The sequence below is a fragment of the Vanacampus margaritifer genome, chromosome 2 (genome assembly GCF_051991255.1).
Source record: "Vanacampus margaritifer isolate UIUO_Vmar chromosome 2, RoL_Vmar_1.0, whole genome shotgun sequence".
Lineage (NCBI taxonomy): Eukaryota > Metazoa > Chordata > Actinopteri > Syngnathiformes > Syngnathidae > Vanacampus > Vanacampus margaritifer.
This window is the reverse complement of record NC_135433.1, coordinates 42,931,503-42,957,828: the sequence shown is the minus strand read 5'-3', so window position 1 is coordinate 42,957,828 and position 26,326 is coordinate 42,931,503. Positions and strand designations below refer to the sequence as shown.

The 26,326-nt window shown below is 41.1% G+C and overlaps 1 protein-coding gene across 2 annotated transcripts in view; it reads right to left on the bottom strand.

Moving 5' to 3' along the window:
* LOC144042758 (pre-B-cell leukemia transcription factor 1) overlaps window positions 1–26,326 on the bottom strand; it is a 152,268-nt gene that overhangs the window by 86,810 nt on the left and 39,132 nt on the right. The window contains exons 2-4 of one of the 2 annotated variants that reach the window (XM_077555691.1): window positions 8,067–8,193; window positions 2,021–2,947; window positions 887–960 (exon numbers count right to left, since the gene is read on the bottom strand). In XM_077555691.1, coding sequence (XP_077411817.1) covers window positions 887–960; window positions 2,021–2,205 — 259 coding nt within the window. In that variant the 5' untranslated portion in view covers window positions 2,206–2,947; window positions 8,067–8,193. Of the gene's footprint in view, window positions 1–886; window positions 961–2,020; window positions 2,948–8,066; window positions 8,194–26,326 lie in introns of those variants that run through there. The other variant, XM_077555692.1, reaches the window with a different exon arrangement.

The following is a 26,326-nucleotide window of genomic DNA, read 5'->3' as shown; positions in this document are numbered from 1 at the left end:
GTTTACAAAGAGCCAGGCATTACTGTCTCACTTTTCCGAGTCTTGCAATTTAGAACGAGGGCCCCAACCTACTATGGATTCCTCCTCGCACACAGCACTCTTTAACCTTTATAAATCTGCAGAAAATCCCCTGGTGTCTTTTCGGTTCCCTCCCCCCCCTGCTGCCAAAGTCTGACTCATAGGAATAAAACGTCCATTTTGAATTAAGTGTTTATTTTCAGCTGTCCGCGCGAGCCGCGAACGCAACAACAGCGGCCGCGCGCCGAGACGAGGCTCTCTTGAAAAACCTTTGACAGCTTGGCAGCCCCAACTCAAAAGACGAGGTCAAACTGCAGACTTTGTTTGATTTTCCAGCCTCGGAAAGCCATTTCTCAAAAACGAGCCGCGCTCGGCCACATCCCTCCCGAGATTAATCACGGGCTTTCATCATGTGAGTCGCTGCGCTTTAATTTGCTGCTAAGTGAGTAATAATTCACACATTCCTTTTCATGACTTTGACCCTTGTTGCAAACATAAACAGAAAATCCCCCCCCACCCCAAAACCCCCCTCCCTCCCGATGACTAGCCTCTGCATGTAAAACAGCTCACTTAGCAAACACCATCAAACTAGGGCCGAGGGGAGCTGACAGAGGGTGAGAAAGCCCAGCCCAGAGAGAGCCGCCATGAAAACACTCCGGTGCATTGTGTGTGTGCTGCGACCGCTCACATGCACGCTGGGTGACATTTGTCAGGGGATGCAGAAACAACATGTGCACAAGCATGCTTTTTATGTGGCTCGGGACTATATGACACTGTGGGGGGGATCGAGGAATAGAAAAACAGCAGAATAGTGATTGAAGGGCGGCTCAATAGATAAGACATGAAAAGGGGGGGGGGGGGGGTTTACCTGTTTTCTCCTTTATTTCACACAAGACGTTGAAGAGAGCAGGTTTCATTCTGTGACAGTTCAACGCATGTTTCCTAAAATGAGAACACTTTCTTCAGTAATGAGCACACAAACAACTATTTAATAATATAGTCCAATCATCTTCTATGGATTTTTTGGGGAAAACTTTTTCTTTTGGGGGGGGGGAGTAATATTATATACAAATATTATATAAACTTTATCCACTTTTTGTAGGTATTTTGTTTTACAGTGAATACACATTGCAACTATAAAAGTGATCAGTTGTACAAGATGCATTTTGCGTATATCGTATATTTGCAACATGAGTAGTCATTTTGAAAAAAAAACAACAGTTATGAAAAATGACAAATGTTACCTTAAATCAATAGTATTTTTCATCATAGTAAACATATAAGTTAGCAACAGTGATATGTAGCTTATGTGAATTTTCCATATACATTTAGGTAAACATGAGTATGAACATGTAGATACAGAGAACCCATTTTGTAAAACCTATGGAAAATATCCTATTTTATATTAAATACAGATATTTTTGGGCATACAGCAAATGCTCACTATTTAACACAACAGGAGTTCAAGTGCATTTTGCTTAATATGAGTATATGCAGGAGGCTCTGCAACATGTCCAGCTATCTTCCCATTTGGAGGGGAAACAATGAAAAATGTCTTTCCTTTTTTTTTTTTTTTAAGATAACCACACCGTAAATATACATACAAAACAACATCTGTTGCAAGTTGCCTGTGTAATTGGTTTCATATAGTAGTGCACAATTTCATTATGTCATTATAGAACAATATTCAACATGTTATATTATAGGATTAGAATGTATAAGCCTCTTTGTAACAAGTAAAACTGTGGGGGTGAAATCTCTTGGCTAGCATTATACTTTGATGAAATACGTTTGCTTTTGTTATTTAAAAAAGTTTGAATAAATTAACGCTAATTGTTCCACCACTCATGTTGTGTGATGGTCTCTAGTCGCATGTGTTAGCAATTCAAATTCAATGTTTGCATTCATCCATACTGGTTTGTGATTGTGACCTGTTATTGTTGTCATTGTAAATATAAATTCTTATGTTTAAACCCGCACGTGTTTCTGTGTGCGGTCTCACCTCGCCTGCGCTTCGTCCAGGCTCTGGTCGGTGATGGTCATGATTTGCTGTAAAATGTCTCCGATGTCCTGCTTCCTCCCGTCGCCGTCCGTCCCCGCGGTGCCATCCGGCAAATGCTGCGCCAGGCCGGGGTGTCCGGCCATGCCTACCCCGTGAGAGTGCATCAAGCGAGGCTGCTCGTCCATCCTCGGCCACGGTCCTTGCTGCCTCGCCTCCAACTTTTCAATCTCGATTCTCTTTTCTTGATTTATTTTTGGATGTGGGGGTCGGGGAAGGGGGGCAGTGAGGAAGAGGAGGAGGAGGAGAAATAGGACGACAGATCGACGGCTGGTGAAAAAAAAGGAAGGGAATATCCGCGCAAAATTCCTCTGGATTCCTCTCGCCGCGCCTCCTCGGTGAGCTTTTCGAGATTTGGGAGGAGGGAGACTGACTGCCTCACACACACATACACACACTCACTCCCTCTCTCTCTCTCTCTCTCTCTCTCTCTCTCTCTCTCTCTCTCTCTCTCTCTCTCTCTCTCTCTTTCTTTCGGTTTCTCTCGAGCTGAAATCTGATCTGAATCGCTGCTTTTGGCTTTGGCCACTCCTGCGCCGCTACACGGAGAGAGAGAGAGGGAGGTGAACATGCACGTTAGAGGCTTCTAATGGGATTAAAAGTGTTGCGCCTCCTTAAATGCGCATCCCCAAAAAAGAAAAAGAAAAAAAAAACAAGAAAAAAAGGCGAAACCGCAGACCTAACCGGCCGCCCTCCCATGTGAAGGATTTTGGACTCCGCTTGTGTTATTGTTTCTCTTACGCGTGTTAACTGACTCCTAATGAGGAGCCTCCGCCCCCGTCGAGCCTCCATTGGAGAAGAAGGAGCGCGCAAGTCCCACCTCGACGCTCTCCTGAGACGTCAATCATCCATCCCGGGGAAGGTGGGACACTGTAATAAACATAAAGAGATGTGACCATGCCGTGATGGATAGAGAGTGAATATGGAGCCTAATAAATAACGCTGAGTGGCGCTGACCCAACAGGACAGCATGGAGGTGCTTTGGGAAAAAGACACTCTGTCAGCCACGCCATATTTTAACCCCCCTGAATATTTACATCCGTGTAATCAGTCAAAAAGGAAGAATAAATCAAAAATGGATTCAGAGGAGCAGGTTGAGGGAGCTGTTGCCACACACAAAAGGTAACAATGATGAATGTGCTCCCGTCTGATCTAAACAGTCACGTCCGACATTTTTTGGGCACCGCTGTGTTTTTTTTAAATTGCGGTGGGTCATATTGAGGCACATTTATGCTCTCAGTACGCACAAAAATTGAGTATACATGTATACATGAGTGTATTGTGTTCAGCATTTGAAGCGGGATACACACATTCAAAAATTGAGAATTTAGCGAGTTGGGGGTCTCGTCAATGTTGACCATTAACAAGTAGGTATTCATTTGTCAATGTAATCATCAATAACCGTTTCAGTACTTACGGATCCGTCATTGACGGAATCCCTTTTTGCTGACAAATGACGGAAACATTGACGGACGCAGAATACTTCCACTTTTTTCCTAAGACTGGGCCAAGCCACTCTTTTTCTCCTCCAGTAAACACGTAACATACATTTACTAGGTAGGTATGCTAACTTCCCCGCATACCATTCTTTAAACCTTCTCTCTTCTGGGTCTGTTCCGTTCTTCTGTCCATGTTCCACAACTCACGTGAGGTGACTACAGACCATGATAACGTTTTCTTCCTGTTGTAAATTCTTCATTACTGCTAATGTTGGGCCTTTAAAAATAACTGAAAACACTGTAATGTACATGCCAGGCCAGTAGTTGGCGATGTAATGTAAAGGTTATGTTACGTTTGGGGGATGAGGACCCAAATGCAAGATTCAGGGAGGCGAGGACGGCAACAAAAGGATTCATTTCCAAAAGAACAACCAAAAGGCAAACAAGGAATGTGGAAAAACTTCTCAAATAACAAAAGACCAAAAAGTAGATGCAAAGTGACAAACAAAACACACGGGCAAGGACTGGACGACTGACATAGACTGTGACACAAACGAATGATCCAACCAAGAATGCAGGGAAGGAGGGAACTAAGGCCCCGTCCACACGAAAGCGAGTTTCAATGTATCCTCACAAGTTTCTTACCGTTCAGGCCGTTCGTCCACACGATGACGCAGTTTCGGAGCTTGAAACCAGTCACTTTTGAAACCGGGCTCCAGAGTGAAAAGATTTCAAAACGCACCCCGTACGCGTCCGTCTGGACACCATATGCAGGATGCTCCTCCAGCGATGACATAACGTTTGCAGCTCGATGACGACGCATTGTCGCAGATTGATGACGTTTGCGCCAATTCTCGCGTGACAGCGCGCGAACCGTCAGTCTGTCAACAACAATGGTGGAAAGCCGTGTCGTTTTGCGCAGCCTCCTTAGCTCGCTTATGCAGCAAAATATTTAGCTTCTTTATTCCCCTGTTCAACAAGCGGCGTTGTACTTGAATCAGCCGCCATTGTCACTTCTCCTGTGTTTCGTCTTTTTCATGATTTTCATGTTGTTCTGTCGATTGCAGCAAAGTTAGAAACAAAAAGTGTTCGTCTTCTTCGCTGATTCTTCTTCTACGCTTTCCGTTAACTCGCTGTGGCTGTGCTACAGCGCCACTCCAGACTTGGCATATGCATTACAGCCGTTAAACGTCCTCAGCGTCTTCTTTTGGACACACGCGAGTCTTGAAATGCTTCTGCGCGTTAGGAGCAAACTAACGAGAGATTGACAAACACCTGGACATGACACAAGGGACAGAGGGTGCTGATTGGAAGACACAAGGGGACCAGTATGACCAGCACAATGACAACAAGGAAACACGACAATGAAAACCAAAACAAAACAAAACACAGATCATGACAAAAGACAAAGCAACAAAGCTAACCAAACCCAAACCATAACAGGTTACCCTCTTTAAATCAGTGGATTAGCATCAAGCAAACTACAGTAAATGCTACGACCATCTGCACATGCATCTTTTTTTTTTGGGGGGGGGGGGGGGGTGACTACACAGTCATATTGGATATGTGTCACTTAGTAGACACTCCCCCAAAAAACAAAAAAACTTAAATGGAGCTGATATATGCCATTTGCAATCCGCTAATCATTCAAAACAAAGTGAGCAATCTGGCCATTTTTGTTCCCTTTTTCCAAAACCAAATAAAACAATCAACGCTATTAATACTTAGCTCACATCCCAATTCTAATTAGTTGGTGCTATAATTCCTTAATCATCCCTGCGTAAAGTCACTCTCCAGTTCTAAATCACGTCATCTTGCGGCACTGTGGCTTCTCTTCGGTGGCGTCTGTGCTGTATCCAAATCCCAGCTATCGTTCTTTTACTGGCCGGACAGAAATCGATCAGTCCGTTTTCTCATTACGTGCTGAATAGGGAGGTAGGGCAGTAATTGTCACAAGGGGCAGGGTGAGGTTGAGGGTAGTGGGGGTGATAATGTCTGACACTCTGGAGCAGCAAGACTGCGGCGCGCAGCCCTGAAATGGACGTCTGCGGTCCAGAAGCCATTGGGCTTTATTCCATTGCCTATTTAATAGGGTCATAAAGTGATGGAGGCTTATCGTAGTCGTACACGGGAAACGCTGCTTCCATTGCACTCGTCAAACGTGCTGCACAGAAATCCAACATGCAGGAATGATCTTTTGGTTGGAGTCAACTTTGAACAGGAAAAACAACAACAGCCTTGTTTGTGCCTCTGATTGCCGTATTCACTGAAGCACCAGTTCAGCCTTAATGAAAAAGGAATACATTCTGACGCTGAATATTTTCCCTCCATTAAAACCAAATGTGTTGTCGCAGCATAAATAATCCCGGTGAAAAAAAAGAATAAATTGGGTTTTATTAGAATTGCAAATGAATCTTGATGTAAAAATATTCGGGTAGCCAGCAGATGTTTTTCTCCTGGAGATGCAATGTTGTTTTTCTAAGACGGAAAATAGTCCTGCTAGGAGTGCTGCGATTCCCATGCCGGTATTCCCAAAAGATGAAGTCAACTACTTCAAGTCGTAGTTTTTTCTTTTCTTTCATTAAATAACCCATGTGGCACTTTCAATTATATGTGCAACACTAGAAAAGGACCAACTTGCATTTAAAGGAGAGGTAAGGAACATCTATTGTTACTATTTTATCATCCAAGGCTGCTCCTACTTGTTATTAGTTGTTATAAAGCTACTGTGGTAATTACAAATCATACCATATTTGTGAAACAAAGACAAAATTGGAAGTTCCAAAACTAACACAGGTGTGTTAACTGGTCCACCATTTAAAAGACCACTACAATAGGTGAGCCATGGTTGCCTTGACAACCACAATTTAGAACAGTGTCTGTGACATGTTTTTGTTGAAATACCCACAAGGATCAAGAATTACAGCACACTTTACACTTGTCTTGCTGAAAGCAGCCTATTTCAGACACATAGGAAATCACAAATACTTTACAATACAATACTTCGCATGAAGTCACCACTGTTGAATTTAACCATGGAATTCATTTTTACATATGTCACCTTTAAGACTGGTGCTTTGATTTTCTCAGTGAAGTCGGTTGAGAGCTGTTTTGGACGAAGCTGATGAAAATTGCTTTTAACACAAAGAAAGAAGATTTTGGTACAATGCCAACATTTAATCACAGCATGAACGTAAAATAGACACATAGACAAATAGAAAATAGGAATGTGAAAATTCATCGCAATAGGTGAATTTCCGCCAGGTAGAGGTTGAATTTATTTTTGGGGGGCGGGCTGTGGATTTAGTCTCTATTAACTCATTCACTGCCATTGTCGGCCATAGACGTCAAAAATTCATTTGAACTATTTCTATTAGTTTAACATTTTTTCCCACTTTTGTTAAGAAGAATGTGAAAATGTAGAATTTTTTTTACTGTACATTTAGAACAGATATAAATTTGTGATTAATCGTGAGTTAACTAGTGAAGTCATGCGATTAATTACGATTACAAATTGTAATTGCATGACACCCCTAATTCTTAATATTTCTTTTTTTAAATCAAGTGAAGTCACGCGATTACTTACAATTAATTTTAATCACCCAACGCCTCTAATTTTTAATAATCTTTTCTTCTTCTTTTTTAAAAAAAAAGAAAATATATATTTTTAAAGATTATTAAAAATTAGGGGCGTCATGCGATTAGAATTTGTAATCGTAATTAATCGCATGTCTTCGCTAGTTAACTCATGATTAATCAAAAAATTTACATCTGTTCTAAATGTACAATAAAAAAAATTCTAGGTTTTCATACTCTTGTTAACAAAAGTGGAAAACATTTTAAACTAATAGAAATAGTTTAAATGAATTTTTGACGTCTATAGCTGTCAATGGCAGTGAACGAGTTAAGCCATTACAAAACCCTACACGGATTCCACCCTTCTAAACACCTGTTAAACTTAATAAATTTAACTTTTAAAATGCAAAAGTAAATGCAAGAGTAAATATCGAGCTGCCTAATGGAATATTTGACTTTGACAGCACACAATGATGATTTAATAACTACGTTAAAGGGGAAGTCAACCATAACCATTTCTTGACAACAATGTGTGACCTCACTAGTCTAAACATGACATTCTGAATAATATCACATTTGTGGAATATGAGTTATGCAGCAAAATCCAGCAGTTTTTATCCATTTCAAGGGGCGGCCATTTTGCCCTTGCTGTCAACTGAAGATGACATCGCAGTTGCTCAGGGCTCAGGCAACGACCAATCACAGCTCACTGTTTTCTGAAGCTGAGCTGTGATTGGTTGTTACCTGATCCCTGAGCAACTGTGATGTCATTTTCACTCGACAGCAAGGGCAAAATAGCCGCCTTCTAATTAAAACTGCTGAATTTTGTTGCTTTATATTCCACTAACGCAATATTAACCCGAATATTAACCAGATTTAGACTAGTGGGGATGCATAGAACATATTTTTGTCAAGAATTATTTTGGGGTTGACTTCCCTTTTAAAGTTTTTCTTTTTATCTTAAAATTGCTTACCTTAACCAGAATCCTGCGTCACATTGTTGTCAAAGGTACAATCCTGGTAGTGGAATGTGCCTTCTAACCCTTGGTGTGGAAATTGAAACCGAGTTGTCATCATTTCTTCTTCTTCGTCTTCATTTTACTGCCAGAAATACAGAGGTAGAACCTTAGTCATGGCAATTAGTTTTTCGTTTCCAAAAGAAGATAAAAAGAACAAAACTTAACATAGTCGTAACAACCAATCACAGCTCCGCTTCAGAAAAGAGGTGAGCTGTGATTGGTTGTTTCCTGAGTCCTGAGCAACTGTGATGTCATCTTCAGTCGACATCAAGTGGCAAAATGGCCGCCCCCTAAGAAGGATAAAAGCGGCTAAATTTTGCTGCATAACTCATATTCCACAAATGTAATACTAATCAGAATATCATGTTAAGATGAGTGAGGTCACATATAACATAATATTGTCAAGACATTTTTAAGGTTGACTTGCACTTTAAAGAGGAAATTTGTTTAACAAAAACAAGACCATGAAAATTCCCTCATTGTGGGTATGTTCGGAAATACGCTGAGAGCACGCTGCTCCACTCAGACTGTTCGGAAAGTCAGAACGTTGCTCAAATGTGCCGTTCATTGAGTCATCACAGTTGCTCAGGGCTCAGGAAACGACCAATCACAGCTTACCTGTTTTCTGAAGCTGAGCTGTGATTGGTTGTTACCTGAGACCTGAGCAAATGTGATGTCATCTTCAGTCGACAGCAAGTGGCAAAATAGCCGCCCTCGGAGATGGATAAAAACGTCTGGATTTTGCTGATTAATTCATATTCCACTAACGCAATATTAAACAGAATTACATATTTAAACAGCACAGTGGCCTAGTGGTAGCGTGTCCGCCCTGAGACAGGGAGGTTGTGGGTTCATTCCCCGGCCAGGTCATACCAAAGACTATAAAAAATGATTCCCGAGCGCAGCCTCTGCTGCTGCTCACCGCTCCCTCAGGGGATGGGTCAAATGCAGAGAACGAATTTTGCCCCACTTAGGTGGGTGGGACAATCAGCGGTACTTTAGTGGGGCTGCATAGAACATATTGTCCGAAAAAAATTGGAGGGTTGGCTTCCCATTAACTCTTTGACTGCCAGACGTTTTCAGAAACGGGATGTCGCCAGTGCCAGCTGATTTAAGCATTTTGACTGATCTTTCAAGGTCCACCAGAAAATGTTGTGTTTGGACTATGGAAACACACATACTACCAAATGAAAGATTGGACTCTTTCATCAGAAGAAAAACGTTTGTTTCTACCTTATTCCGTTTTTCAGTAATCAACAATAGAAAATGGTTAGTTTCACCCAAATGCTCTGTTTTGAAACAAAAAACGGAGAAAACAAGCTTTTTGTGAAACGATGTTATTTCATGCACTCTAGTGAATTGTACACTTCTTTTTGTCCATGAATGATGCCACAAACACCTAAATAGTGCTTTACTTCTGTAAAACGCTTTCACCAACAATGAAAAAGTGTTTTTTCATAGCAAAATATGTTTATTTCCATTCAACAGTGTAACAATTTGACAAAACAATTTCGCAAACTATTTACAAATGTGTGCAACTGTGGTACTATTTACAATTATGTGGATGTTTCAAATACAGTTTTTCTTTTTGTAACGCTCCCCTGCGTGCAAGGAGACGGAGCAGGATTTGCACAACAGATTCGTTTCACTGCGATTGCCCCTTTCGCGTGCAGACGTTACACTTTCTTGACGGCCTTTTTTTCCGGGGAATAGCAAGTAGCAGACTGTACCCACTCCTCTGATGAATATGCATTGGACTCGGGGCACTCTTCGTCGTCCGATTGAACGTCCGCCTGTGCAGAAGTGCTCGGTTGTGCTCCGCGTTTTCCGGTGTTAGCATCGCTAGCCGGTGAGGCTTTATGACGTGGTCATAGCCGCCGCGTCAACACTTCCAACTTTGGCGTCAACCTCAGAGCCACCATCATCATCATCATCGTCGTCATCACTGTCCTCTTTAGCATTGGTTGATGAGCTGCTTGCAACCGGTCACCATTGTTCGCTTCCTCAGCCATCTAGCTCCGCCTCACGTCTTCTACTGCCGCGTCAACGCTTCCAACCTCGGAGTCACCATCATCATCATCGATGATGATCATCGTCGTCATCAATGTGCTCTTTAGCACTGGTCGATGCTTTTCGTCTTTGAAAAAAATGCTCGAGCGTGAGCTGCTTGCAACTGGTCGCCATTTTCTCTTCCCTTCCCCAGCCATTGTCCCCTCTAGCTCCGCCTCACGTCTTCTACTGACGCCTACCCAATCTTGTCAAAAGAGAGTCATTGCTGCCATCTAGGGGCCAAAAATAGTCATTAGGCTAACTAGATCTGCTTGAAACTTTCACCACAGCTGGCCAAGGCTTTCCTCCACCCGTTTCCAAAAAAAAAATAAAAACAATTGGAGAACGTCTTTTAACGTCCTTGGCGGCCCTCCGTAGGTTTTTACTTTTTACTCATTTAACGTCTTTGGCAGTAAAAGAGTTAAAAAACAAACAAACACTTTTTTTTTCAGATCTAGAAGAAGGGAAACTAGAAAACTCACAATATAGTGAGGTTAAACTACAATAAATTAAATTATGGTTACAAATTAAAAAAAAAACGCATATAGTGAAGCCGCAATAAGCGAACTGTGAAGTAGCGAGGGAACACTTTATTTGGCCCCATGAAATCTTGCTGACAAACCAGAATAGAGCAAGCAAAAATAAAGGAAGAAAAATAGAACATTTGAAAAATAAAAGTGACAAGCATAATGTAGGACCAAGTAATGTTTTTTCAACAAAAATACACAAGCATAAATAAACGGTATCTTGCAATACTCTGATAAATACAATTTATCCCAAAAGTTACTTACCGGTAAGTAACTTTAACAAGTAAATATCAAGTTACTACTAACCTTTGACATATGTACAGCATACAGATACAAAATATTGAATAACAATGAGTATGTTGGTAACTTTAGATCAAACGGATCTTTAAGAACTATAGCTACCAAATGCAGTTCAAAAAAAAAAATCCATGCTAACCAGCGGCACTACATTCAATAATAAACTCAGCCTGCTGACTGCACAGTACACGTTCTCCTTTGCGGCGCAGGGTCAAACAACTCCTCCCGGAGAGGTGTGCGGGTCAGAGCGAGGTAAGTTAGGACTGAGCCACGAGCGCGCGGAAGGAGAACGCTGCAACTGCAACCCCACGTCTCTCCAGGAAGTAACCTTGATGAAAAATTCAGTTGTTTGCAGCTCACGGCGTCCCTCAGGCATGGAGAGGAGAGGGAAGGAAAGGGAAGGGAAGGGAAGGCTGGGGCTCAGCTCAAAGCTACTCATCGGCCCAGTGCAGTTCAGCAAGCACGTGCACACACATACACACAGAGGAGCGGGCATTAGAGATGGGTGCGGATGAAACTTTAATCACGCCTCAAATAGATTAAGCGACAGGCGCGCAGTCAGCACTTCCAAGGCCTTGCTCTGTGTTGGTTGACCATCTTCTTTTGATCTTACAGAAACGCATGAGGTGCCTTTTCTTTTCTGTTCGGAACCAACTCCATGTCTCCATGTGAGACTGTGCCTCGTTTAAAGGGAGAGAAGCCGATTTGATTGGCCAGAACCAAGTCGGCTGTGTTCACGCTCGCAACGGCGCAATTTTTTTTTTAAGGCATACTTGACTCATTGAGCAAACTTTCAACAGTAAGAAGATAATATTTTGTCTATAATTAATGTGATAACTTCATTAGTTTTCATAAACAATTAATATCTTTACAACAAATTTTGCCACTTGCTGTCGACTGAAGATGACATCACTCGTGCTAAGGAAATAGATCCAATCATGGCTCAGTTTGCTGATCAAACCCAGAAAACAGGTGAGCCGTGATTGGTCATTACCTGTTTCCTGAGCACGGGTGATGTCATCTTCAATCGTTAGCAAGTAGCAAAATTAGTTTTGAAAGATATTAATTGTTTATGAAAAATAATGAAGTTATTACATTAATTATCGACAATTTATTATTTTCTTACTGTTGAAAGTTTGCTGAATAAGTCAAGTATCCCTTTAAAGTAGTTTACTAAAAAAAATAAAAAAAATAAACTGGTGTTTTCCATCTAAAGCGTTTACCAAAGACAATAACGTTGGGGCCTTTAAAAATAACTAAAAACACTGTAATATGCATGCCAAGCCAGTAGTTGGCGATGTAATGTAACGGTGACCTTGTTTAAAGCAGTGGGTGGTGTCTGCGCAGGTATTAATTGTTCACGAAAAATTGTGAAGTTATCACATTAGTTATAGACAAAATATTATCTTCTTACTGCTAAAAATGGCTCAATGAGTAAAAAAAAAAAATCCCTTTAAATACGCCGGCATTACACATTCAAAATTCTAACATACTTTTGCAAGATTAAGCCTTTTGCTGTGCTAGACTTGCAACGGTCCCGAAAATACAACCCCTATGCTCCTCCCACAATCCAGGTATCTCTTGTAGTACCAAAACTGACATGCAAGAGGAAACATTGTGCCACAGTGCATTTAAATAGCCGGAAAAATGCAGAAGAAGAAAGAATAGTAGGAATGGAAGAAGAAATAGAAAAAGCTATGCTAAGCTAGGCTATAAGCTGACATTACCTTTCCTTTAAAACGAGTAAAGAACCATTTTTATGTCAGGTGTGAGATGTCACTTATTGTTAAACTGTTGTCCCAATATAATAATAGTTTGCACTGGTTAAATGGGAGGGGAGGGTGGGGGGGGGGGGGTAACGTCTGGCTTGTCCACCAATATTAGAAGACCTCCAAAGTAGGTGATCCAGGGTTGCCATGGCAACAATAGAGCCACCCTTCGTCTTATTGCAAGCCACAGCACCATTATAATGCTGCTATGTATATACTGCTACTGTATGTACAGTACAATATACGAAGCATGTCAGTGAATGCGTTTCTCAAAATAGCGAACGTCCCTCTATAGACGCCTTGCCCTAATTAGTCCCCGATTGTATCATCCCCTTGAAAATAAATTCTTCACCCGAATTGATACCTCGTTTACTCCTCAGGGAAAAACACACACACACACCTTCTAAGTTCAGTGATGAAAATGGAACATTAGTTGCGAACCAAAAATCAACACCTACTCAAAAAGTCTTCTGGAGGAAGTAAAGAATGAAGTATATTCTCACGTAATCATTTCAAAACAGTTGCACAAATAATGGCCCCTGGCCACCGCATGAGAAGACATGGTAATCAAAAAGGTTTATGTTATTGACAGTAACATTAGCTTCAATGCCAACACAACATGAAGTACTGCAATTAGATTGGAGTTTATTGGAAACAATCCAGATTTTATTTTTTTTTTTTGCTCTCAAGTGACACAATTGGAATATGTGTCATTTTAGCTTGACTAAAATGGTGGGGGGGGGGGGGGGGCATGGAGATACAGAATCAGAGCTCGTCTAAGTGTGGATAAGAAGTTGTATCTGGTATCATATCCGGTAGCTAGTGAACGTCACATGACCAAATTTAGAAAACAGGTGAGCTGTGATTGGTCGTTGCATGAGCAATCGTGATGTCATTTTCAGTCGGCAGCAAGTGGCAAAATGGCCGCCTCCTGAAAAAGATAAAAACGGATGGATTTTTCTGCTTAGTTCATATTTTATAAACACAATATATAATCGAGGGGCGCATACAACATGTTGTAAAGAAAATATTTGACTTGACTGCCACTTTAAATAGGTAAACTACTGACAACGAAGTAATTTTAAATCGGAGGATGTCATCACAGGCCAACTAAACACTGTAATGTTTCATATTTTTATTTTTGATCTACTGTTGTTCAATTTTGTGTCAGTGTTGGTACTTGCGTTGTTATTTAAGGGCGTGTGCACACATGGGTTGTGTTGCATCAATGTAAACACAGCCATATGGAATTTGTGACATAGACCAGTGGTCAGCAACCTTTACTGTTAAAAGAGACATTTTAGGCCAAATAAATAAATTTCAAAAAATCTGCCTGGAGCTGCAAAACATTTGAACATAACGATGGAAGAGATTTTGTGTTAGTGTTGGTCTAATGTAGAGGGCCCAAGAGCTCATTAGCATATACTGTATATAATTTGAGATTCATTTTCTTCTACCTTTCGTCTTCTGCTTTTGGATTTGTTCTGTTTTTTTCTTATAAATTTTCCGATTTTTATTTTTTGGGCAATTCTATGGACATTTTATGGTAATTTTTTAGATTTCTTAATTTACTTTTGAACGTTTTATAGTTTTTTATTTTATAATTTTAAACATTCTTTTCTGTTTTTTCTTTTAAAAATCTATTGTTTCCGACTTTTTTTTTTAGTTCTTTGACATTTTGGACAATTTCATGGAATTTGATGGTCATTTTCAGCTCTTTCGCTTCCTTTTTGGACATTTAATTGTCATTTTTTTGGAAATTTTTCAAACTTTTTCTTCGACCCTTCTTCTCTCTTTTTTTCTGACAACTTACAAATTGTAATTGCATGACGCCCCTAATTCTTAATATTTATTTTAAGTGAAGTCACGCGATTACTTACAAATTCTAATCGCATGACGCCCCTAATTTTTAATAATCTTTTCTTCTTCTTTTTAAAAAAAGAAAAAAAGAAACGATTTTTAAAAATCATTATTAAAAATTAGGGGCGTCATGCGATTAGAATTTGTAATCGTAATTAATCGCATGACTTCACTAGTTAACTCATGATTAATCAAAAATTTTACAACTGTTCTAAATGTACAATAAAAATTCTAGGTTTTCATACTCTTGTTATCAAAAGTGGAAAACATTTTAAACTAATAGAAATAGTTTAAATGAATTTTTGACGTCTATAGCTGTCAATGGCAGTGAACGAGTTAAGCCATTACAAAACCCTACACGGATTCCACCCTTCTAAACACCTGTTAAACTTAATAAATGTAACTTTTAAAATGCAAAAGTAAATGCAAGAGTAAATATCGAGCTGCCTAATGGAATATTTGACTTTGACAGCACACAATGATGATTTAATAACTACTGTACGTTAAAGGGGAAGTCAACCATAACCATTTCTTGACAACAATGTGTGACCTCACTAGTCTAAACATGACATTCTGATTAATATCACATTTGTGGAATATGAGTTATGCAGCAAAATCCAGCAGTTTTTATCCATTTCAAGGGGCGGCCATTTTGCCCTTGCTGTCGACTGAAGATGACATCACAGAAATGCGACTGATAGGAAACTTGAACGATTGATTGATTGGATTTCCAGGCTAGGACGAAAGAGCCACATGTGGCTCCAGAGCCGCAGGTTGCAGATCCCTGACATAGCCAGTCAAAAACTGCATTTGCAGTGGGCCTGCGCTGTAAATCCAACATAACAGACCTCTCAAATATGCCATCCGATGACACCACGGCCACAGCAAAAACGCTTTTCTCCATAATACACGGCAGTATATCACGGAAGTGACTATTTTACGGTAAAATTATTATTACATTACACTTTACTCCAGAAATGCTGGATCCTTCTATTTCCATCTTGCAGCTGTAAACACAGACATGACAGACTAGTGACCTTCATGGGATGGATTTTTGTGCGGAATGCTGGGCAGTTAAAAACAAGCTTGCCGGCAAGTGGGAACAAACTCGTTAGGATGGAGATTTTATGCCGGGTTGTCTTGTTTGTTTGAGTAAGTAGATTCACAAGAGGTGCCGGATAGTCCCGTATCTGGTTGCTAATGCTTATTTTTAGTAGCGTAAGGAGCTGCATGTGTCTCGGTGCAGCTGAGGCTGGGTCAGGGTGAAGGATGACTGATATGAAGGGGTTGACCTGTCACATTGCATTTGACTTACTATCCTTGAAACCGGATAAAAGGGGAGCCAAATGTCAAGTGATACAAGTGACGCATCCTCTCTCAGTCACACACGCGGACACACACACACGCGCGCGCGCGCGCACACACACACACGTCGAAGGTTGAGGAGATGAATGTTTTATAATAAAAGTTAAAACCCAACAGCCATTCTGTGCATGGCATGTAAACGCGGTGCGCTTATCATCTTTTTTTGGGGGGAAATAAAAGTCACCGGTGGCACTCTCAGTGTGTGCCAGCCAGCGAATTTCCATGAGTGTGTCTCTTCTTGCTGCAGGGCCCCTGTAAGCCCCTCAGCCCTCTTGGCAAGGCGTGGGTTGCGCCTGGTGGGGGGAGATGTGACGGATGCCGGAGCCTCGGAGCCCGCTAGCTGCTCTGTGATTTTTTTTTTCCTTTTCTTCCCAGACTCATTTGCATTCATAAGGAGCCTACTCCTTGTCACAGAGTGTTTTTTTTTCTTCTTTTTTTTCGTCTGCCTGAAAATCCCGCGCGGCTCCTTGTGGGAGTGCGGCGGGAAAATCCGACTGTCAAAGACGACAAGACAAATGAATCCCTGTGTCAGACGTGCGCGGCGTCGACAGCGACAGATGGAGGGGAGCTGTCCCTCCTGTCGATCGGCAGCCTTCACTTTGCAACGGATAAATCTGAATTTCATCCCCCCCTCGTAATTATAAATGTTCCTTTATTTGACAGCGTTGAGGCGCTGACCAGGTGACAGCTTGATTTAATCTCCCAGGGGTGCGACTGCCGAGTGGCGGTGCGGCCGTTTGCATCCGGCCTGCTGATCACAACAAACCGCAGGCCGCTCGTAACTTGTGATTAAATGCGATGGTTTATTTGCAACTTTGCCCGCCCTGTCGCTCATCTGCTCTACTGAAGTGTCCTTGAGCAGGAAGCAGCGCTTCACGTATACCGACCATAGGGTGGATTATGAGCATTGATGCTCATAATAATAGCAATTTATGTTGAGTTAAGTCTGATGTTGTTTTAAAACCCTGGAGAACCCAAGAACCCTTTTCTTCTTTGGAAAATTATGAATTATACATTAAATGACTGCTATAAGTTAACTGAACACCAAAATATATGTTTTTTCAACTTTAACCCTTTTTTTTTTAACTAGCTCAGAGTTGCTATTTTATCAAAATATATATATAAAACATAATCCTAGGCATTCTGCAACATGATATGAAATAGAGTAACAAAAAACCCCCCACAATTTTACCATCTGATGGTTTGCTGAGAAGATGGTTTTGTTTGGATTGATTTCCAGCTCAATAAAACAGCATGTTGCCAGCCATCTTGTCACCACCACTCTGGCTCATGTAAGTGCAATATTCATTCACTAGATGGCCCCATGCAGGGGTCAGAAGTGGCACTCTGGACTTTTGAAGTTAAATTTGTAAAAAAAAAAAAAAAAAAGGTCTTTGTTATTTGAGTAGCAGAATTTATAAGGGCTAAATTTGACCCCGTGGGTTCTCCAGGGTTACTAATTTTGCGATACGGAATCCAAAAATGATCTCAGTCACGTCAACTTTTTGAGCTATAGGATCACAGTTTTCTTAAAAAAAAGAAATGGACTGTTTTTTTAGATGGTACCCAAAGTGCTTTACAATGCCTCACATTCATCCATTCCCACACATACCAGTGGTCGGCTGCTGCCATGCCAGGTTGACTGGGAGCAAATCAGGGTTCAGTGTCTTGCTCAAGGACACTTTGACATGGTCACCAGGGGGTGAGGATCGAACCCACAAGCTCACGGATGGGAGACGACCACTTCGCCACTGAGCCATGCCGGCCCCTCAAATATTAAATAATTAACCTAAAAATTGGATAAATTGGTTAAAATGATACAAAACAACTCAAAGTTGGGTCAAATTGACCAAAGTAGCGGGTCGGTCCAATTTGGGACCAAAATTGGTTTATTCTTTATTTCAATTTTTTAGAGTGCATGACGCTGTAGATGAGTCCAAAAATAATCAGCTCTTATACTACAGTCTTACAGTGGGATTTTGCTTATCTGGAAGGTAAACTGCTGAGAAAAAAACTTGACGTGCTAGAAAAAAATTGCTGCAATTTAGAAATCTGCAAGACAATTATAGGTTTAATAATCATAAAAAAATCAGACTCAAATTGTTCAGCAGTGTTATGTGTCATCTATAAAAGATGATGCTGAGTAATAACCCTGTGAAAAAACAATTGTAAATCTTAAACCTGTTCAATAGTTACAATAGAAGCATTTCATCGTTGATATATAAAAAACTTTTTAATAAAATTTTTATTATTTTTATTTTTACATTTTTATGTTTTTGGGATTAAACTTGAAAGCAGAAAAAAACGTCTGTCCAATTTTTTATTTTTTATTTTTTTTACATTTTTATGTTTTTGGGATTAAACTGAAAGTAGACATCCCCAAAACGTAAAAATGCAAAACATGACAAAAATGGACATGTATTTTTCACATAGCTCTGACGATTTGCTAATGTAATATTTACAGTATGTATGTACTGTATAATGTATGTTTGTATTATGTGCTGACTCTGACTGTGACGTGAAACAGAACGATTGCCACTTAGCACCTTTGCCGGACACAAACAGAAGAGCAAATGTTTGTGCCACGTTTTTGTATGACAATTCATTCACCACAATCGAAAACAACAAAGACAAAGACGAGCTTGCCACCGCAATGTTGTTACAAGATACTGTAAGTTAAAAGTTACCCTAACTTCTTTTATTTCTCCTCCTCCACCTCCTCCTCTTCCTACTATTCTTTCTTCTATTTTATATTTTCTGGCAGTCTAGTTGCCCTGTGGCACTTTGCTGCCTCTTACAGGTTAGTCTTGGTATGACAACAGATGATTAATACGGGAAAAGGATGCGTATGATTGTCAATGGAGATCTGGTCATGTATGCGGACATCTGCCGCTACAAGAGCGGTAAGAACGCACAATGGTGACTCTTTTCTCATTATTTGTAAAGTCTTTCGCACTTAAATCAATTTGACTTGTGTTGTGTTTCTTGCTGACTCACTCAAGCAACACCAACTTTCCCCTGGTTATCAATAAGGTATTCTGATTAGAGTGTGAACTGTGAAGATGCACCTAATGTTGTGACCTGTTGAAGTGGAATAACCTGAGTTAGTACTAGGGGTGTGAATTGCCTAGTACCTGGCGATTCAATGCTATCACGATTCATAGGTCACGATTCGTTACCGATTAATCGCGATACAAATCTATACATTGATTATTGGGATTTTTTTTTTTTACTCAAATTTAAAAAATACTAATCAGTAAACTTGTACATGTACACTGTAAGATTTGTATGAAAATGTATTTATTTATCTGAAAATTCAGGCTTATAAGTGAGCCACTGCATTTAACAAACAGGTTGCAGTCTGTTTCATGTCTGAACAGCACTGAAATAAAAATATTAAGGCTTAATGTTCCATTAATATAACATTCTTCCATGCTTAATGTGTGAATCCTAACCCTAAGTAAGACGTTTTGTTGAATATTCCCATAAAAAATGGATGCTTAAAAATCTATTCGGCCGCATATCGAATCGATACGAGAATTGCGCGCTGTAATATCGCGATATATTGCCGAATCGATTTTTTCTAACACCCCTAGTTAGTACCATCACCATCCAAGCACAACAACTCCACAGAGCTGATTTTCATGGAACTTGGTGGGAGGTGGAGCAGGTTTCAAGGAATAGCGCGATCAATTTAAAGGGCAGATCTGTACATTTTCATTCATTGGCAGCATATTCATGAGCGCATGTGTTTGTAATTTTGCCTTTCTGTCACAGCATCTGGTTCTTTCCGAACTTTAGGGCGGCTTATTAATAATTTCCACCCCCTGCTGATATTTTTAATGTCTGCGCATGTATGTTGTAGAACACAACCAAACAACACCTATATAATGAATAATTCAAAGACTAAACGCCTTTCGCTTATTTCCTTTTTGTTTGTTTACAGAAGACACAAAACCATCATTTCTCTCATACGCAAGGCTCCGGGAAGCTTGCCGGGTTTTTTTTTTTTTTCCCCCTCCCCCTCCACCAAACAGAGGGAAAGACAATGGAACAAGTAGAATGTGAGTGACACAGATTCCCTAAACCTCAAAGAAGGCAGAGCAAGTGGAGGATGATAAAAAAGGAGAACATCTGGTGAGCGGCGCGCGCTGCCAGGACAAGACAAAGCCATGTGTCTGGCAAACGCATACCTACACACTCGTCCAAAAGACACACAAACACACACTCGGCCAAACATTTATTCATGCATGCGCGTTCAAACCCGCGTGCCTCCAAACTTACAAAACAAACACACACACTGCACGTTATGCCCAGCAGGATGCAGTTAGGAGAAAAGGGGGGGCTGTGATTGGAGGGTCCACCGTTCAGACATGACTAATCTGCATACTCGGAGGCTTAGAAGTGAATATGCATGAGAGAATAAAACGATATGCCTCCGAGCAGACCACCCGCTCTCTTTGGATTACCGTAGCCACCTCCGAGCTTTTCATCCCCACGCCGGCGTGCAATCAAGCTGATTTAGCACGCTCGGCGCCGACGACTTCCGCGCACAAGAGATCGGACGTAAGAGATATTCAAGGTGTAGTTAGCGGCGGCGGCGACGCCAAACAAACACGCCTCCTTGCTTTCAACAGTCACAACCGGAGCCCCCGACTGTCAGGGGGCATGCCTCGCCCCACTTTGCGAAAACATATAGTGACTTCTGTGACAAACTACAAAGGCACTCAGTGGAGGGAAAAACGCCTCCGCCAAGGCCCAACTGTTAACAACAGTAACAATGAGATGAACGTGCAGTGGGCGATTACTGGGATTTGGCTCTCTTAACATTAACTCTTTGACTGCCAGACGTTTTCAGAAACGGGATGCCGTCAGTGCCAGCCCATTTAAGCATTTTGACTGATCTTTCAAGGTCCACAGAAAATGTTGTGTTTGGACTATGGAAACACACATACTACCAAATGAAAGATTGGACTCTCATCTTTCATCAGAAAAAATAAGTTTGTTTCTACCTTATTCCGTTCTTCAGTAATCAACAATAGAAAATGGTTAGTTTCACCGAAATGCTCTGTTTTGAAACAAAAAACGTAGAAAAAGTGCTTTTTGTGAAACGATGTTATTTCATGCACTCTAGTGAATTCTACACTTCTTTTTGCCACAAACACCTAAACAGTGCTTTACTTCTGTAAAACGCTTTCACCAACAATGAAAAAGTGTTTTTAGATTGCAAAATACGTTTATTTCCATTCAACAGTGTAACAATTTGACAAAACAATTTCGCAAACTATTTACAAATGTGTGCAACTGTGGTACTATTTACAATTATGTGGATGTTTCAAATACAGTTTTTCTTTTTGTAACACTCCCCTGCGTGCAAGGAGACGGAGCAGGATTTGCACAACAGAGTAGTTTCACTTCGATTTTCCGTTTCGCGTGCAGGCGTTACACTTTCTTGACGGCCTTTTTTTCCGGGGAATAGCAAGTAGCAGACTGTACCCACTCCTCCGATGAATATGCATTGGACTCGGGGCACTCTTCGTCGTCCGATTGAACGCTCGGTTGTGCTCCGCGTTTTCCGGTGTTACCATCACTAGCCCGTGAACCTTTATGATGTCGTCATAGCCGCCGCGTCAGCGCTTCCAACTTCGGCGTCAACCTCGGAGTCACCATCATCATCATCGATGATGATCATCGTCGTCATCAATGTGCTCTTTAGCGTTGGTCGATGCTTTTCGTCTTTGAAAAAAACTGCTCGAGCGTGAGCTGCTTGCAACCGGTCGCCATGTTCTCTTCCCTTCCCCAGCCATTGTCCCCTCTAGCTCCGCCTCACGTCTTCTACTGACGCCTACCCAATCTTGTCAAAAGAGAGTCATCGCTGCCATCTAGGGGCCAAAAATAGTCATTAGGCTAACTAGATCTGCTTGAAACTTTCACCACAGCTGGCCAAGGCTTTCCTCCACCCGTTCCCCCCCCCCCCCCCCAAAAAATAAAAAAATGGAGAACGTCTTTTAACGTCCTTGGCGGCCCTCCGTAGGTTTTTACTAAACGTCATTTAACGTTTTTGGCAGTAAAAAAGTTAAGACTAAACTTGTTTTTTTTTTCTGAAAAAAAAAAGACTAAACTCGGTAGACTTTGCGGTGTATATTCTGTTTTTGGTTAATTACAGTATGCCTCACAGTTCTGGGTTTTTGGGTTAGAATCTTGATTCTGGCCCTTCTATGCGGCGCTTGATTGTGTTTTCTCCCTATGTCACAGTTGATTGAAGACTCTCAATCGTCCACCTTTGAGTGGTTGTCTGGCTGGTGATTGACCGGTGACCAATCTGGTAGGGTTCCTGGTTTTTTTCTCACCGAAAAGCAGAGGCGGTTCTGGCTAGATTTGTGCCCTGGGCGAACAATACCCCCCCCCCCACCACCACCACCAAAAAAAAACAAAAAATATATATATATATTTATGCAGTTAACTATTTATCAAATTTCGTTTTTCACCCAGTTTAGAAAATGTAATTAACATGAACCACAGGTGTGAAATGAAATCTAAACCTTTGACTTTTCTAGCATTCTTTGATGCAAAATCATCAACGACATCATCATACGAAATATGTTTTGATTGATGACAAGTCCAGAGAGATGTTCCTGTCACATAGTGTACCTCAACTTTGCTTTATAAGCTTAATAATAACACACTAGAAAGTATTTAAAAATCTATATCACACACGTATCTTGCAAAAATGTCGTGTCAAAGTGTGTTAGAAGTTATTTAACTTGGCAAGTAAGTCCACATTGGCCAGATGTCACACTACACACTAAACTAGGAGTTGGGTGAAATTAGTTCCATTACATGATGACTCAATTATTTTTATTTTTTTGTTTTTTGTGTTTTTTTTCTGGAGAGCTCAGTATTGTTCATTCGGTAATTTTAATTCTAATCGTTGCTCGTTCAGCAAAACGAAATACCAAATGAAATACAGTGGAACCTCAGGGTTTGAACGTCTCGGAACTCGTACAAATCGGACTTCAATCAAAAAATCGGAGTAAAAAATGCCTCGGAGTTCAAACAACCCGAGCAAAGCAACGTAGCTTGAAAACGGGTGAAGCCGGGCAATGCCGAATGCTCACGTTGCGGTAGTTTCCAGTCAGATCGTGAATACTCCCGGACGTGCTGCATACTCGCGAGTGCATTTTGATTTTCCGCGACAATTTTCTCCGCCACGGGCCCAAAGAAAGACAACAGTGGCAGCAAAGAAAAACATACAGTGCTACAAACCGCAGTGGAATTAGAAAGGAGATTATCGCGCCGTTGTAACTACCGTGACCACTTCTGTAAATACTGGCACGAGGACCCCCCTTAGCTGTTCAACAACGTGCCTAACGTTAAACAACGCACGCAAGGACCGCTTAGTAGTCTAACAATATGCCCAATGTAAAATACACAAACTCAGCACCGAACTAAAGCTAGCGTTAACATAGCATTTATCATCCGCTGATGCCATCACACCACTACAAAAAAGGTAAGGTATTTTTTATTGTTTAAATACTGTACTGTACTGTAAATGTAAAAAAACAAAATAGAAATTAAAATAGGATTTTTTTGCTTTTGAAGCTTGGGAACGAATTAATTGCATTTACATTATTTCTATTTTATTAGAAAAGGTTTCGGAGGTCGAACAATTCGGACATTGAACACTTCGCAGGAATGAATTATGTTCAAACTCCGAGGTACCACTTTACAGTCATGTTTTGTGGCTTAGCAATATATAAGCAAGAGGCTAATAAATAGCCATTAGCCGACTGTCACTCACATCATGCACTCATAGAAATCGGCCCACCGTTTCTGTTTCTCCCGTCCTTTTCTCTTTCTAAACTTTTTTCATGGGCACCTGATGGCTTCTCTTCCATTGTACTTTTGATCCATCATCTTCATTTAAGTCTCGAGTCGAGATTTTTGACATCAGAGCTTGGCAACGCCGTCCGTTCAACCGTCAATCAACCAGAATCCCGTGACGTAAACAAGTTTGTCCATCCCTCGCCCCCCTCCCAATTGTGTCCGTAGCAAGTTGACGTAACGATGAGGGCGCCCCAGCACACACTCCATTAACTTGACATGAAAATGTGGGGTAGTATGGTAGAAAACTAGTTTCCATTGCGTTTTTTTTTTTTGGGGGGGGGGGGGGGGGGTACCCCTGTGCGCCCTCAAATAAACTGCGCCCTGGGCAGTCGCCCTACATTGCCCATAGCAAAAAAACGCTTCTGCCGAAAAGTCAGCTGTGACAATGTTGATACCGATGTATAGCCGGTTGTCACGGTCCGGCCACGGAGCGGAGTTGAGTCCGTCGGCGTGTGGAGTAGAGGACCCAAAGTGCAGGGAGGCAGGAGAACCACGGCAGGAGAACCACGGCAGGAGTGCAGGTTAGAATGACGTATTTTATTGTACCAAATCAAAATCAAAATCAAAATGACAGCATGAACTCCGGGGTTGACCGTGACAAGCGGCAATGATCCCACGCCGACTGATCACCACCCGGGAATTAAATACACCCACACTAATTAGGAGACTAGTCACACCTGGGGCCAGGCACAAGTGGCTGAGGGCCCGGATTGGTTAACCCGCGGAAGGGCGGGAACCCACTCAGGGCCCTCAACCAAAGCCAGATCTTCCCAGACATGACACCGGTCATACATATGACAGCTAGTAACATGGACATAAGGGAGTCAAGTGGATCTCACATTTTTCTAGCATTCTACAAAATTTGGATCATGTAAGCAAGAGGAGGTTATGTTGATTAAACTTGATGAAGTGGGCATTCTTGATCTGAGGTTGTTAAATTGTCAGATTTACCCTCATTGGTGCAGACACATATGAACAATTTTCTAGTGTTAGATTTAAAGCAACATGAAGGAACTTTCAGTTTACGTTGATTCTGGCAGCGCCATATGGACAAAAGTGGTAAAGTTATACCTGAAGGAAGACCACATTTCCCATGAGGGCAAGCGCATTGCGTTTTTTTTTAGCTTACACCAGCAAGTGAAATCCGGGCCAATGTTGATCCTTGACTATCCTTTCATGCGGGGTAGCTTTTGACGTATGCCATAAAGCAGTCAGCACATTTGTAGTTTTTTGTGCGGTAGTGTTCCTACCAGCCTCCTCAAAGTTGCTTAGTGTCAGTAAAAATGATACAGACCCCCTCAAGCCACGGCAAAGGTACCATTCAACTAGTTTTAAGTCAATGTTTCATCAGAAGAGTTATGAAAATATTTTATTCAGGTTGAAAAGTTCCTTAGTGCTACTTTAACACTCAGTGGCGATTTTGTTGTGTACAGAGGGAGATTACTGGATGTCCATAGGAGTTCGCATTAAGATATAAAATAAAAATAAAAAGCAGACTTTAAGGTAGTGCTTTATTATCTTTATTCAGTTCTTCTTTTGTAATTATGTTTAATAGGGGTGGGAATCTTTAAATGTCTCACGATTCTATTCCGATTTTTGGGTGTGCCATTCGATTCAGAATAAATTTTCGATTAAGAACGATTTTTGAAATGAGATTTGAAATGATTTGATTGACAATGATTTTTGCTTCAATTTATAGATGTTCAAGGAATCGTAATGATCTAGTCCAGTCTGACTCGCTAATGCTAATAAGTGCTGTACTCGCGGCACTTTTATCACTCAAAAGAACGGCACCACGCTGAAAAAAAAACTTTTATTGGAATAACTTGATCGTGACTTTTCCCTCCTACTCTCTAATGTGGCTACAACTTAACAGGCTATCAGACCGCGTGGAACCCCACTGCCCCTCAGTGGCCAAACCGGGTACAACATGAACAGCGCTGCCAATAAAGGCACACACAAACAAAGGGAAGACAGTATAAAATAATTTAAATAAAATCGATTTTGGGACATTTAAAATCGATTCTGAATCGTACTAAATGAGAATCGCGATTCTTCTTAGAATCGATTCTTGGGCACACCCTCCTAATATTTAACCACCTTGTATTGAGTATCTAAGTTAGTCACTCAGACAGCCAAAGAAAAAGCGAAACATGTTTTAAAAATATTTTTCTGTGCTGAAGTCTCACAAGCTATGCACAGCCTCACACGAGATCATACGTGTGCATCGTGACCGGAGCATGAAGAGTCAAGTTCCAGCAGATGCTACAGAAGGTGCCATGACTTGTCCAACAATACTAGAGAGCACTCAAGTAGGTGATCTGTGGTCATCATGGCAACAATCCACAACACCAACATTAGCATCAACATTATTGAGCAATTGTACATTTAATTCTGTACTGTTGCTTTAATGGCAGGAAAATGTGGAATAATAGCACAAACGCCCCCTTTTATATTATAC